Here is a 16,164-nt window from a genome sequence, read left to right as displayed (position 1 = left end):
TAGAACTGTAGTCATGCAGTGCAAGCCTATCCTTGCGTATTCAAAAATAAACACCTTGTTCACTGGGTCTTACTCTTTTACAATACATGCACAATGTTGCATCCTGAACTGTTCAGATAAATGCATGGTATATAGATGATGGTGATTATGCAAGCCTGGGAACTCCATTTCCCTACAGGCCTGAAGCTACAGAGGATGGCACCCAATTAATGTATAATTTTATTGATACTTAGATGCTATCCCAAGAGTTTAGCATTTATAACAACATTTGAGATACCAAAGGAATGGATTAAGGGCCTACCAAGCTCCCAGTTTGAGTTTAGAGAAAGTTAATAGCTCAAATCAAAGGAGCAAAAGTTGAACACGGATTATGGACATGCTGGAATATAAAATGACACTCATTAAGTCCTTCCATTTTCTGAAGTCCACTAAGGTTGTGCCTCTAGGTACAGGCTGAGAGAACCCTACTCCACTATTCATGAGTGAGGACAGAGCAGAAGGTATGAGGATTTAAAAAAAACAAAATAGCCAAAACTGTTAGCTGTTCTCAAATACATAAGGATTCCCACTGAAGAGTGGTAAAGAAATAGAGCACTAAGATGTGTGTATTTAAATACATGCTTAGTCAGGTAGGAACTCATTCGGGAGGGGGGGTGATTATGGTGCCATGCCTCTTTTCTCCTTCTGTAAGATGGACTCTATTGACCTACCTCATTTTTAAGTTAGCGCTGAGCGCACTTCCTGGGATTCCACCAAGAACAGAATGCACCTTTTGAGCAGCCATTCATTGTTCAACAGCTCAGTCTTGAACTCACTGGGATTATCTTGCTGCACTTTCTACCACTTCTTTCTCGGGAGTTTCCTACATTATGGGAGCGCTGAGTACTAGAAACCCAGAGGAATCTAAATGGAAGAGCTCATTAGCCTCTGCATTTGTAGTAAAGTACACTGGTTTATTTAGTTGGTATGTTCCTTTACAGAATGCAGAAAACACATTTTTAAAATAATTATATAAGGACATAAAAACACATCAGTGGTTGGTGAACACTTTTAATACAAGATTCTCTCCCACCATTACAGTGTCTAGTGGCATAAACAAACAGCACTGGTGCTTAGGGGGAAGGCGGCTGATGAGAATGCCATTGTTATTATTCTGTTCACTGCCCCTTCGCCTCCAGTTTCTATGGTGACAGGTAGGCCCAGGCCTGAAACCGTTTGCGCTTGCGCATGACCAGTCTAAAGTGGTATCAGTTGCTAGGGACAACGGCACTGTTTGGAAGGCCCTTCTAACTTGCAGCATTTGGGCTTAGGAGGCTCTGTGTGTTGATAAATTGGAGACATCTGAAATGCAGGCCTGCCAGTATAGATTTTTGGCACTGTGCTGCCATGGTTGGTAGCTAGGCAGGCAGTGGTGGTGAGCAGGAGAGATTCTACCATATTTCTAGGGTCTGTTCAAAAGCAGTGTCCCCTAACTGGTGCCAGGTAATCCCCTTCTCCTCAACCAGCTCTCCTGTGTGAGGAGGAGAATCCATTGCCACTCCTCATTTCAGACACATGCCAACATTCAATCACTGGGAGGCAGGGAGTGGGGGAAGAGACTTTGTAGGGCAAATCTATACTTGTAAAGCTAGACAAAGGCAAAACCGGAAGCATTCTTTCCTGTCACCCTCACTGCAACACATACTCCTCTAGCCAACCTCAGGGGGCAGGAGCTGAGGGCAGAACTATATGGGACAATAGCCAAATTAATATTTGTTTTGATCGGCAAAATCCTGTTCAAGTAGTTAAAAAAGGGCTTGAAGGAAAATGCCACCCTAGCAAGTTCAGAGGTGAAGGTCATTGTAGCCATTCATCCACTAGTGTGTTAACTGGCCATATCAGCACACAAACATACTTTGCAAAACAGTCAATATGGCTTAAAAGTGTCTGCTTTGTGTGCAAAGTCAGCCAGAGGCAGCCCAGCCCCCGGGGAGGGGATGGACTCATTATTGCAAAGGGTTTTTCCTCCCTCTAATGTACCAAAAATAGTTTCAAATGGACAAGAAAAAAATTCATGCGTAAAACAATTTTATCTAAAGAAAAAGAGGCATGGGAGTGACCTTGAGGGTAACTCCAACTTCCCAGGAGAAATGTGTGGAAGTTCACTTTTTAAAGGCAAGAAATCTAGACATGGCTCTAATATTTAAAACAATGACTATGAAAGACCAAACAGGAAAAAAGAATCCAAACTGAGCAAAGCAGTCAGTCCCATTGAATTGATACTAAGAAGCTAAGCTCATACAAACTGCTGGCAGCGTTACCATTTTTAATTATTTTTTAATAAAACAATTTGAGGCTGTATCAAAAATTTAGTAAAAAATTAGAGCTGAGAGTTCACTGATTTTTACTATGAACTACTTCTGGCGATTCTTATTTTGACAACCGCCAGGCAGCTACTATTGCGTCTGTGTGCGCACAGAGGAGAGTGATAGGGGAGTGGGCTGGGACAGCCAGAAGGAATGGGGGAAGGGGGGCTGTTCTAATACTGTGGTCCAGGAGGAGTCTGATGTGAGGAAACTGCATTACACTACATAAAAATATTGCATCTTCACCAAAATATCTCAAGAGTGTTTCAAAAGCCAGAGTATGCCTTCCAGGAGAAATATCTCAGCACAGCACCATGACCTTTGCAGCCTGCAGATACCACTGTTAGGCCTCCCATTTCCAAAGGGCAGCAATACTGCAGTGTAACTGCTTTTTGTATTTGCAAAAAGCAATCAAAACGCCATTCTTAAAGAAACCTGTGGCATCTGACCAGGAACAGCTGGCTAGAGCGACAGGAGCTCATTCTACAGTTTGCAGAAAGGACCCCAGCTGATGACTGAATTGTATAATGTGTGAAAAAATAGGATTCCTTTGATAAAAAAGACAGTCCCTCAGCCTGGTTGGCATTGGAAACACCCCTTGAGCTTATTTGTAGTAAAGCATTTCCCTTTCCCTTCCCCAAATCTATACATACACGTTCAGGTAACGGCAATTAAATGTAAAAACTTAACGTTGACCTCAGAAACTCCTCTGAATTTAATTTTTAGGCTACGTTTCATGTTATGCCCTGTAGCTAGACACACGTGAATAGAAAAAACAGTACAGTTAGTTTTAAAGGCAAACAGCAGAGACCCAGCGTGCCACCCCAAGTGCTGCCTGCATGTCCAGCCAGTCTCCCTTTGCACAAGATGCTTTGAGACGCCTGCTGTCAGAAATACTTTTTGAGCCAAGAAGATTTTTTTTTCTATGAATAAACAAAACATAAGCTGTTAGGCAAAAATAAAATCAAGTGTCCCGAGTGTTCCACGAGCACTCTGGTGTAGCAAACGCGTTCGGAGAGGGCCTGCTGGGACCAGGCAATGTTTGAGAGTCTGTACGTTGGTTTTCTAGTTGGTAACGGATTTGCAGGCCACCGATCCCTACCAACAACACTGGTGTGGAACTATAGGCCCCATCTCCGCAAGCGTCTCTGGTTCATTAAGGGGGGACATAGGGAGGTGGAGACCTGTATGGGGTCATGTTCTTCGGACGGGAGCCTTTACCCTCCATGGGTGCTGTGAAGGGAGGGGGAGGCTGATAGGGAGGTGCATTGGGGTCTTCATCCCGCAGTGGTGTGTATTCTCCTATGGTGTCTTGGTTGAGTGGAGTAGTTTCTGGCATATTCTGATTGGGATACTCTGGGGGTGGGAGAGGAGCTTTCTCTTCCTGTAGAATCAGGGGCATGCTAGAGGAAGGAGGCGGCTTGGAGTCATCAAGCTCATCTGCAAAGATTATTGGTACACCCTTCTTGATAAAGGTGGCTTGGTCTTCTATAGTGAGTTTGCCTTTTCTCTTCTTGCGATAGCATATCATAGCAATAATTCCAGCAATAAGCAGGATGGCAGCTACAACTACTGCAGGGATTACTGTGTGCAAGTACACATCATCTTCACTTGTCTTTTCTGGATCTCGTGGAAGCACAACTGTAGGTGGTGCAGTTGCAGGAAGTCCATCTTTAATCTTAGGGATAAACTGAATATGTCTACAGCTACCAGCACCAACTACAGAAATGCTGATGGGCTTAAACTCTGGCTCTAGGTGATTAAAGAAAGCTGCAGTTGGGACACCAGAATCATTAGCAATTGTTCTGCTCAGGGAGCGAATCTTCTCTTCTGGGCATGGATCCAAAGGTAGAGTATTGTTTGTCCACTCAACTACAACAGAGCCATTGCTGATATTCTCTATGGTAATAGTACTGCTGTTTCTTTCTCCAAAGGCTAAAGCCAAATTCTTTACCAGCCTAATTTTCTTATTAATGTCACTGGCTACTGTATTATGATCTCCATGAAATTTGGCCTTAAATTTAACTGGAGGTACCTCATCTGCCCCCAGAGCATGGACAAATATTTCAAAAGCATCCACAGCTGAAAGGCCACCTTTGTCTGTGGCATGCATGAAAAATTCATGCCTGCCTGCATGGGTGCGATTTGGTAGTCCATACATTAGCTGACTAGCAGTATTGAACAGCACCCAAGAATTTTCTTCCAGTGGCTTCTCCTCTTCTAGTTTCATGGTGAGTTGCAATTTATCAGTAGTGGTATCCTCCTTGTCATAGAAAGTATCTGAAGGTATTTTGAGCTCAAAATATGTGCCCACCCATGCATCTACTCTGTCAATGTGGTTTTTCAGTTGTGGTGGATCATTGGGTATACGGGGAGTTCCAATTGTAGTGGTGCGAATGCGAGTTGGTGGTGAAACTGTTTTCTGTTCAACAAGGGTTGGTTTAGTAGTCCGAGGAGGCTTTGGAGGGCGAGGTGTTTTGGTAGGTCTTGGTCTTCGTGTTGTACTTGTATCAGTGGTGGATGGTGTGGCTGGTTTTGGTGTGGTTCCTTTGGGTTTCTTTGTTGTGGGTGGTGTAATTGCTGCAGTAGCTTCTGTTGGCACTGTCATTGTTGGTCGAATCTGGCCAGGAGTAGTGGTGGTTGCGTCTACCATTTTGGTTGGCTGAATTGGTCCAAGGGTTGGTGTCTGAACAATAGCTCCTCTTGTTCTAATTGTAACTGTGGGCTTCTTAGGCAATGGTACAGGCTCTCTCACCGGAGGAGCTGTTGTTTCAGTGGGAGGTGCAATGGCGGGAGAAGTGGGTGTTGGAACAATTCTAGTTGGTGGCTCTTGGAGGGCAGTCGTTGGAGGTCCAACAGCAGTCACAGGTGTTGGTGTAGCATGGATCTGCCGCCTTATTCTCTTTGGAACATTAGGCTTCTTGTTAGCAATGTGCCAGCCAACCACAGGGTAGCCAAGATGAGCAGACATTGTACCTTCTTTAGCAGGAGATTCAACATTGCTTATGTCTGGGACACTATTTTGGCTCAACGAACAGCCCAGTTTCCATGACAGTAAGGCTCCATTTTCCACCACCTTCTTTGCATTCCCTGGTCCAGCCATAAATGCGGACATATCAAAGAGTCTATTATTTACAACAGGAACTAATTTCATGTTATAAAGTTCAACTTCAGAGAAGGTTTTCATTCTGTTCAAAAGTTCAATCCTCTGCTTTGGTGTCATTTTTGTTAAGTCAGCATCCAAAATTACAGTCAAGATAGTGACTGGTTCCTCTGCACTACACACAAATGGTACTGCTTCATTCACATCTTGTGAAGCCACCCGCACTGATTGAGGTTCATTATGATCTTCAGGGTGGACTTCAATAGAAAATACATTGGTAGTCTGGGGCACGTAGCTTCCATTCGATACCAGGTGCATTGCATTCACTGAGATATAATGAATGCCTTTATCTGTATCAAGTGGGAGGCCTTCCAAGGTACTACTCTCTGGTTCCCAGTGCAACCAAGGAGGCAAGGATTCTTTCCCAGCTTCAGCAATCTATTGAAGAGGAAAAAAAAATCATAGGTAGTTACAGCATTCCATTGAAAGCAGCAAGACAATAAACTCTGTTTTTTACATTTTACATAACAGACATTTACAAATCCCTCTAGCAAACTAGTGCTGAAGGTAGATCTTGAGCAGCATACTGGACTTCAGCTTGATGGGACAAAGTGACTAAGGACCACTGCAAGCCAATCCCACAATTAGCAAAGCTCCTCTAAAGATGACCAGGCAGAGAAGCCTTTGTGAAATGGGAGAGAAGTCCTTTGGGGGGAGGGGGGAATAGCCTGCCTTAACCACAAATTATGAAACTACAGGCATGTGCACACATGGGACAGGATTTTTTTTGGATAACAGGACAACCCACTCTTGTTTCTTATTATACATAGGCTGTCATGTAGTGCAAACAGAGCTGTTTCACAAATAATTACTTGTTTTTTCAGGCACGCCACCCTGCAATGCCCACGAGCTGTTCCAGGGTTGTTAGCCATGGTGGACTGTTGTGTCATCCAAACATGGATGAACCACTACAGCCAGCAAACTACATGCCAAGGACAAGGAAAATCCTTCACTGCCCTTGCCAAGCACCAATGACAGCAGTCTCCAAAATATCTAAGTGGTACTTGGGGGTTGTTATCAGAACTTTCTCCTGCCTGCAGAAGCATGGAGTGGCCAGTCTTGTCAGCAGCTCAGGACTCATGGGATCCATTCCTCCTCGAAAAGGGAGCTCAGGGCCTCATACCAAAGATAAGAGGAAATCCTTGCCAGTGGCTGGAAAGGTCTAGTACTCTTGAACCCCTGGCAAAGACAGCTGGGAAATGTAAGCTGGTGATCCAGCTGGGAAATGTAAGCTGGTGGACACCCAGTGCTTGAAGCAGTGATGCTGAGCAGATCAGACACCCCCTGCCCAAGAGGCCTACTTTTAGGTAGGAGAGCAATGGCAGGAGGTGGGAGGGTCCAATCTGCTCAGAGCAGTCACCTCAAGCCCAAGGCAGCATCACCATCAAATATGATACACCTATCTCCTGCCCAGGAGTTGACCCCTTGGGCAGGAGCCAACCAGCTAGCCAGCGGCACTTATTCTCAGTGGTGATGCCAAGTGGCTTGGGCACCCTCAGAGCAAGGAGGCAGGGGTGCATGATCAATTGCCCCACTGCACTAGTCAGGAGCCCTGTTTGTGCTACGGTGACAAGAGGTTGCCGCACATTGCCCCAGCCAAATTAGATGCTGCCCATCTGAGCTTCAGGTCAAACGGCCTATTTGTGTAATGAGGAAGCTTTGGCTACCATGGAGACCTGAAATCACCTTGGGATTGTGGCTGTTAGGAGACTTATTTCTTCTTGCAGCATTCTGTGCCCTAGGAGGAGGAGGGAGAATGAGCAAGTGGGCAAAGTACTGCAAGGAAAGATAAGCCCAAGTCTGTCAGGATCATCACGGCACTTCAGAAAACAACCAACTCACCAGGGCTTATACCAAGGTGGGTTGTCCTGTAATGTGAACTCAGCCACAGAAACTGCTCAACTATTAATTTAAGACGACCAAAGTGGCCCTTTCAAGTCTCAGCTTTTTCATGGTTTTCAAATGCAGATTAGAATGCCCAGATTTTGCATTGCCATTTTGCCCATTTTCATCTGGGCAAGATGAACAAACAGCACAATATTCTACAAGACAAGCAGAACGCCATGTACTGTAAAGGAATGTTGAGACCTTTAGTTTAAAAAACCAAACGGGCATGTGTATAACCGGCAATGGTTCTGCTGAACCAGTTTTGTTGCACTAGAGTTCTAACATTAAAATATCTTGGGGAGGGAACTATTAAGAAACTTAACTGCACCAGCTAAAGATTAGAAAGAACTAGAGTCTGCACCATTTGTATTCAAGGACAGAACATATCATTATATGTTTTTGTATAAATAACTTTCTTACATGTGGCAATGGTTACTTTGTAGAGTCAATGACTAATATGAATGTGTACTCAAAATACTCTGTTAACTGAAGAGAGAAGAACTCAAAGTAGGCAAAAATACATCAAGTGGGATCCAATTAGAGTTCACCACACTTAGTCCCTCCTCTTCAATGCCTCTTCCTTTTTTCCATACTCCCAGCCAGAGCCCTGAATTATATAGCATTTAACTGTAGACCTCTATCTCTTTGTCTTGGAAATGGGAAGGAAGGGAGAAGAACACAGACAAAGCTAATTCAAAGCTAATTCAGATTCCTGAAAAGTTGTGTTGTCCTGTGAGAAACCTCAGTGTTCAGAAATGTCAGCCGGCAGATTCCATATCTGTGTTATCTGCCACTCATTCCTCATAATAGCCTATTTTGGCCAATAGAGCAACTGACAGTCTGAAAGAATACCAAGGTGTATTTCCCCCTTCCAATACAGATGAAAGTGGGAGGGCTGCAGAAGAAGACCCTCACAAATTTGAACCACTTTAATGCAGTAAGTGCAGTAAAATTTTTGCAAAGCACTTTCCATAGATCAACTTTCAGATACACAGCGTTCTTATATAAAGAAAGGATCAAACCAGTGAGAGCTAAGCTAGTTCTAAGAACTAAGAATGTGGTAAGACTGTCAGTTGGTGACTCCTATTTCACTGGGCCTTATGAACTGAAACACAACACAGTTGCAAGAGAAGTCTCCTGAAGTCCATTTACATTACAGAGGCCATTTTGGTCTTATACATAATAAAGCAGTATGTTAAATGTGACAAAGGTATGCTACTATCACAGGTCTAGACATGCTCATGTATCCAATCCCTGCAGATTAGGCCATCTGCCTTTTCATTTTGAAGCTACTCTGGTAAAATCCATTTTGCAGTTACTTAGGGCTATATCCAACCCTCACTGTCCATCAGTGGAATAGAAACCAGTGGCAGAATAAATATTCCTTCCTGGATTCTGGGGGGTAGAACACTCCAGAACACTTTCAGGAGCTATTTTATTTTTTGGCTGCCTCCCAGGTCAGAAGCTGTCCCAAGTTATTGAAACTGAAAAAAAAAAACAAGGAGTAACACTTCAGGTTTTTAATCCATATTTTACTTCAACTACAAAAAGTGAAAACTTCTAGCAATTTTAGTGAGCTTTACTTGGACACTCAAGTTCAAGTAATTATCATCTGCATTCATCTAGAGGATGAATTCTTGTGAAAGTTCAGAGATATCAGTAGAATTAAAACCTGTACAACTGTATGCTAAATGTTAGTCATAAAGCCAAGTCAGGGAAGGTCAGTGTGCTTAAATCCCATTGATTTCAATGGGATATACTTATGTCTGCCTCTGGATTGTGCTTTAAGAGGTCAAGATGCTGCAGCAAAATTCCATAATGGAATGGACTGTATGGGGGGAAAAACTGCTGGTATAAGGCCTTTTTGTGCCCCAAAATCTTTATCCAACACTAAGCCTCATAACCCATGCCTTTTTAATGGCACAATATCAAATTCAAATAAAGCCCATAGGAAAGCACCATAACTTAAGTGTGTCCAGCTGCTGCTTCTACTCTTGTTGGACACACTGCAAACACCTCTGTCTGAAAATAGAGCATCCCACAGACAACCTCCTTCCCTAATACAGTTACTTTCAGAAGTACTGTTGTGTATAATACATGCAATTTAGGTTGTGTCTGATTCCTCCTTTTCATCATTCTTACCCACAATACTGCATCATTTATTTTTCATTACACCCTATGATTGGAACAGGCTGCTGCTCCATTTTCATCAAACTAATAGCACTCCCCTCAAAGTTCCCTCTCAAACATATCCTCTTAGACTTGCCCTAGTTGAACCGACTATATGCCACCATTATTTAATTCAGTTTTACTCCCATTCTTGGCACTCTGTTATGTGCATGCCTTTTTTCTTCACTTTTATCCTGTTTGTTACTTTACATCAGTTCTCCTCAACTTGTTGCCTTCCAGATATTTTGGACTTCAATTCCCATCAGCTCTAGTTAGTACTTACTATGGTTGGGATGCTGGGGGTTACATTCCAAAGCATCTAGAAAGAACCAGGTTGGGAAAAGATCCTGTTAGATTTGGTTAGAGGAATAGGATTGGCTTTGCCAATCAATAAAGTGAGGCAGTCTGCCTGTAGTGGTACCATGAGTAAGGGATTATTGAGGCAGGAAATATAATCTGAAAGATGCAGTGAGGTTTTTTCTTTTTTCTCCATATGTGGACCTTAGCTTCACTTCAGGCAGCAAAACTGATTTGTACAGTACCTGGCACACTTTCTGCATTAAATGAACCTTTCAAAATAAATATTGATCATTAAATACAGTTTTGATAACCAATCAGAAGAGATCAAAGGCAACTTTGTGATTTTTATTTTATTGCATTACCAGCACATGAGTGAAAATTAGGTCTTTCTGGATATTGTTCCAAATAAGTGTGCTACAGTCTAGTGCACAGCTGTGATTAAGCTCTCCTCAAAAGTAGCTCTGTGGAACTGATATATATTTCATGATTTACCAAAACAAGTTCGTACAAGGCAGTCATAACAAAGATGAATGTATTGCAAGTATGCACATACGTTTTGACACCCACCCACAAAAGGGGGATCCCGCCAAAGCCTGAGGCAAGTGGGAAGACACATAATAGGAAACAACATTATTGCTGAATGACAGATATCCCAATCCCAATCCCAATCCCAACACATCTAAGACTATATCGTTCTTTGTAAGGATAGTATGTAATGGCAGTAGGGGCTAGCCAGTAATTCTAGCTGGCTTAAACATAAATGGCTCAAGTTGACTGGTGTGACACATACAAATTGAGTCTAAATTATGAGAATCTTCTGTCAATCTGGCAAATTGCAAGCTATTGACTAGCTCTTAGAATAGCTAGAGGTTTTAAAAAAACATTTTAGTATCAACAAAGCAAAACACTTTAAGATGTAAATTCTATTGATAAAGCAACATGCAACATATTTTACAAAAGAAGCAATTACAGAATACTGCAACAAAGAGAACATTCTATGCTCAGAGCATGTTACCAAATAGATCTGAAGAAATTTAGATTCTTCAGTGTATCTCCCATTTTGGTTTTTAGAATTTTCTTAATGGGCTGGCAGCAGTCAAGGTTAAGTATAAATGCCACAGATGTACAAGTAGAAGTCTGAATAGTTGTTGAAATGTTTATTTTAAATGTAACTTTACCAACAGCTTATCTGTAAGTTGTGAAGCACTATCTCTTGAATAGAAACTATGTTGCACACATTTTTAAGAAGTTCCATTGATTTGAATGGGAGAATAAAGCATATGTTAAAATTACAGCCTTAAAATGTTTGTGTTTGGCGAAGTTATGCCCTGCTTTTCCTTTAACTTTCAACCACATGGAGGTCACTCCTTTTAACATCTATTTATACTTTCACACGAGTGGTACACTAAAACTTCTGTCTTAGGTCCTTTGCTCCAGACAGCCTGTCAAGTGTTTTAGGTTTTGTTCATTTTAAAGTCCTCATCATATGCATATATTTTCAAACTGGCAAAACTGCTATTGTTTAGCAAACCTATAGTCTTCTTTGCCATCTCAATACCAGCTGTGGGCTATTAACTTTAATTAATATAAGCTTCATGTTAAAAAACTTCTCCATAATCCTTTTGAGCAAATGTGTATATTCCCTGCAAAGCAGACAAGCATATTATTCTGATGCGTGCCTAAAAATGGGTGTCATTTAAAGATGACAAAATTTGCTGATACTACAATTAATGTCATCCATTCTAAAATGTGTAATTAATTAGTTTAACACTGTTGTATCTTCCTTCACCTGCACTCAAGAAAGCTGATAATACTTAATAGCAAAGGACCCCCCCACCAAAAAAAAAAAGCTAATTAAAAGGCTAATGCTTTAAGAAACATAGATCCAGAGACAACAGTGATGGATGGCCTATAAATCTCCTAAACAAACAAACAAACATTAAAAAAACACCTTCATTTTCTATTTAAAGAGCAGCACTTATGCATGAAGGTATTGGCTCTAAGCAGACACCCTTAGTTTGCTACTTCAAGCTGTAGGCTTGGGCACTTCCTTTTCAGTAATTCCTGCACTGTTCTCTTAAGGATGCAGACTGCACCTGTGAGCAGCAAAACAACAGTTTAACCTTGGTGGCTGAAAAGAAATCTGTTTAGTGAATATATAGTCTAAGTGTCTGGCTTTGTTCAAATTGGTTTGCAGTAAATTGAGCCCTAGAAGAATCCTGAAATAGAACCAGAAGCAACTCCAAAACCTTTGGCTACATGTTAGGTGTTTATTCACAGAATAAATGTTACCCCAATCCCAGAAATAACAGAACTCTCCTCTTGCCTACTGCAGTAGTTGAAGTGATGTGGCAGTTTAAAAAAGGAGAGGATTCTGCATAGAACTGCCCAAGTTTCACTACCTTAATAACAACTTCAGAAAGACAGGAGCGGACAATAGCAAACAGCAGTTGCTAGATTGTCTTAAATGCAGGGTATTGCTAAAACAAAGGAAACAACCCTGTTTAAATAGAATGAAGTCCTATAACTCCTATGCTGGCTGGAGAACGCTGCAACTTGTAGGACTTTTTTCTGTCTAACCTTGCACAGTATTATGGCCTTACAATGTCAATCTGAAAGATACCAAAGCTCATATATAGCAAAGTTTGTAGAACAGTTTACACTTCTTTAACACTTCTTTACTGGCTACTTTAAACTTTGGTGAATTGGTTTGGATTTCCTACTGAACACACACAGTACTGCAGAGATTTTAAATGTCCATCGTTATTCTGGAAACTTAGTTGGAAAGGCACATGAAATGGATTTGATAAGCCTGCTTCATGAGCAAGCATGTAGTTAAGTCTCTAGGTGCTACTACACAGATTTAATACTTAACATTTTTATAGCACTTTCACATACCTTATTTCACATACTTTATTTCAAGTGTCTTTTCAATGGGCTTCTAAAGTAGGTTAGTACTGCTGCTCATACAAAGGAGCCAAGGTCAAGAGATAATCGCTTGCCTAGATTTAAGTAGTAGGTTCACAGATGAGCATTCAACATTAGCGCTGTAAAAGTGCAAATGATTTCTGGGTAATCACACTACACACAACCAAGAACAACAAGGGAAAGGAAAAAGTGACACTGGGTAAAGAAAAAAAGAGGGTGTGGTGTGATACCTGAAGCTGAGTCTGGATTTGCAAACAACAGCTTTAAGGTACTCAAGTGTTAAGTCACATTGCTTTCCTGTGGCTGTTCTTTCAGTGGCCATCTATAGATTCATACATACGGGGCTCTGCACCTGTGAGGACTCTCTGGTTGAGATTTCCTAGCATGACTTGTTCTGGTGGGAGGCCCTCCCCTCCCTCTCCTTTGTATATCTGGGAGGAGTTCCTGCCCACTTCCTCAGTTCCCTTGAGACTGACACTGTGACCTTAGAACTGAGGCAGGGCCAGTAACCTTGAACCCAAAGACTGCAGGGTTGAGCAACTGCCAACATTGGCATGGGGTCAGTGGCTGGGTTGTGTGAATCCATGATGACCACTTAAAGGAACGACAGATGAATGTTGACAAAGTAGACAAATGTCAACAGAGCAGACCATGTCTCCCCTGCATAGGTCTTGCAGAGAGATAGCTACATGAAGCACTGTTGGTGCGGCCATTGCCCTGGTGGAGTGAGCTCTAGGTCAGTCAGTGAACTGCAGTTCTGTGAGCTAGCAGGTGTGGATGATGGTCTCAAAGATCCAGTGTGCAATCCATTGAGGGTTGACAGGTTCACCTCTGGAACTCTCACTGTAGCAAACAAAAAAAATTCTTGGAATGATAAAAGGATTTGGTTTGAGACCAGTAGAATGTGAATCCCCTGTGCACACATCAAGTGTGTTCAGGGTAAATTCTATTGGGTTTGAGGGTACACTGAAGAAGGCCAGCAGAATAGCCTAGTTAAGGTGGAATGGTGAGGCCATCTTTGGTAGAAACAAGGGATCTGGATGCAGGACCACCTTGTTCTTGTGGAAGGTAAGATACGGTTGGTCAAAGAAGAGCATGCAGAGTTCACTGGCCCTTCTGGCAGATGTAATGGCCCCAAAGGATGTTACCTTTCATGAGAGGAGCCTAAGGTCTATGGTGGCCAAAGGTCTGAAGAGTCACCTCATGAGGGCTTGCAGAATGACTGAAAGACTCCAGCTTGGGACAAAGAACCAGATTTGTGGAGCAATGTTTTGTAGTCCTGTCAGGAGCCAATGAGGCAGCAGATATGAAAAGACTGATACACCTTGGATCAGAAGAAGGAATGAGCAGATTGCTGCCAGGGTAGACCATGATGGAAGATAGTTTCAGACTCCTCCTGTAAAAAATAAGCAACTATTCAAGGACTTGTTGGATAGATGAGTGGCAAGGATTGAAAGATTCTTGCTGGGCAAATACAGTGAATGGATTCCATTTCATTGCATATAATATCCTTGTGGACAGTTTGAGCACTGCATCAAGGATTGCCTATATATCCAGTTGGAGAACTGTGTCCCATCTACTGGATGATCTTCCATGATGTGAAGTGCAGAGTGGTGATGGAGGATCATTCCTTGGTCCAGTGAGATAATGTTCAGGTTTGATGGAAATGTCCTGTTTGAAAGCCAGAGCAGGTGCATAAACCATTATTGCTGGGGTGACCATGGAGTGATAAGGATGCAGGTGGTCCTGCCTCTGAAGATCTTTGCCAGTAGAATTGAGTAGGAATGCCTGGAAGAGATAAAAATGAGTCCAGTTCTAGTGAAGGAGAAACACACCTTCCATTGAGCCTTTGCCAGTCCCAGCTTGGAAGCAAAACTTGTCACATACTGTGTTAGTCTTGGTGGTGAAGAGATCAATGGATGACATTCCCCAGGTCTGGAAGATATTTGTAAAGGTTCTGAGATCCATTTCCCACTCACGAGTTCCCTCACGGCCTGCACAGGGACATTGGTGAGTGTGATGCCCTTGTCAATGCACCAGTTACATATGCACCAGGTGAGATGGGTCTGGTTTCTCCGTTTATTCAAGTAGAACACCATGGTAGTAATGGTTGTGGTGATCCACATGTGTTGTTTCCAAAAATTGGCTGGAAAGCAATGAGGGCCTTCTGTATGGCCAGGAGTTCCAGATAAGTGATATGGACATGAAGTTCCCACTTAGTCCATGCCCTGTGGGTCTGGTTGGTGCCACACTGTACTCTCCATCCCCAGAGGGAGCCTTTTGCTATCACCAAGATGTCTGGCTTTGGTGATGAGAAGCTGACTCCCTCAGACAGATTGGATTGATTGGTCTACCAGGCTAGACTTGACTGTTCTGAATGTAGGGTGGTTAAGACACTTCTGGCTCAAATTGCTTTGCGATTGGTAAGCATGCATGAACAAGAGCTGCAGCCGATGGCAAATGGGACCATCATGACTGTCATTCCCATGAACCTGAGGAGCTGTTGTACTTGTTTTACTGTAGCTCTGTGGCTGGCTCGGAACTTCAAGGCCATATTTATCAGAATGGAATCAAGCCTTTTTGTTGTTGTTGTTGTTAAGAAGCTGAAGAGGCCATCCCTGTCAAATGGCAGATCTTTGATCTTCAATCTTCTTATGCACCTTCTGGGATAGACCAGCTGCATGGAGCCAGGTGTGCGGATGAATTGTGACTGTGTCAGTGAGGGCCCCAGAACTGCAGTTAACATGGTGGCATGCCATATTAAGTTACTGGTGAGATAGGCAGAGGGCCTCTGCCTGAAAGTGCTCCAGGTCTCAATAATCCTCTGGGAGATGTTTGCAAAGGGAGCCCATCTTCTCCCAAAGGAAGATCTGATATTGAGACAGCATAGCCTTGAAATATGAACACGAAGACTCAAAGATACGGATGAACAGACCCACCATGCCATCATGTCCAGACTGCATCCCTCTTTATCCAAGGGGGGAGTCCCTCCATCCAAATAGCATCAAAGACCAGATCTGCAATCTTCTCAATATGTTGTTTTATCTTGAGTCCAAGTGAGGTAGCCATCTGGAGGATATGCTCTGAAAAGTACCCATGCCCTCAGGGGGATCCTGTTTCCTGCAGTGTGATGACCACACCTGACAAGGTGGTGAGCGGTTTGTTTAACTTGCCTAAATCCAAGTCGGAGACATTGTCCACTGGGACCAAGGAGAGTGAGTCAAGCCACAGTAATGAGATAGGGCAGACATGGCAGCAATGGAGGGCAAGTTGTTGCTTCTGGTGTGCTGCTGTGTCCCTCTCCATGGTATCCCAGGTAGTTGTTGTACTGATGTCCCAGACTGGTTGGTTGGTCCCAGTCTCTCTCAAGCC

The 16,164-nt window shown here is 42.8% G+C and overlaps 1 protein-coding gene across 6 annotated transcripts in view; it reads right to left on the bottom strand.

Moving 5' to 3' along the window:
• Positions 1-932: 932 nt before the first annotated feature.
• DAG1 (dystroglycan 1) overlaps positions 933-16,164 on the bottom strand; it is a 100,795-nt gene continuing 85,563 nt past the window's right edge. For all 6 annotated transcript variants that reach the window (XM_044451688.1, XM_044451683.1, XM_044451684.1 and 3 more), the window contains exon 3: positions 933-5,886. In XM_044451688.1, coding sequence (XP_044307623.1) covers positions 3,502-5,886 — 2,385 coding nt within the window. In that variant the 3' untranslated portion in view covers positions 933-3,501. The remainder of the gene's footprint in view (positions 5,887-16,164) is intronic.

Source organism: Varanus komodoensis, unplaced genomic scaffold (genome assembly GCF_004798865.1).
Source record: "Varanus komodoensis strain SLA01 unplaced genomic scaffold, ASM479886v1 scaffold6_2, whole genome shotgun sequence".
In the NCBI taxonomy this organism is placed as follows: Eukaryota; Metazoa; Chordata; class Lepidosauria; order Squamata; family Varanidae; genus Varanus; species Varanus komodoensis.
This window is presented reverse-complemented; position numbering and strand designations above follow the sequence as displayed.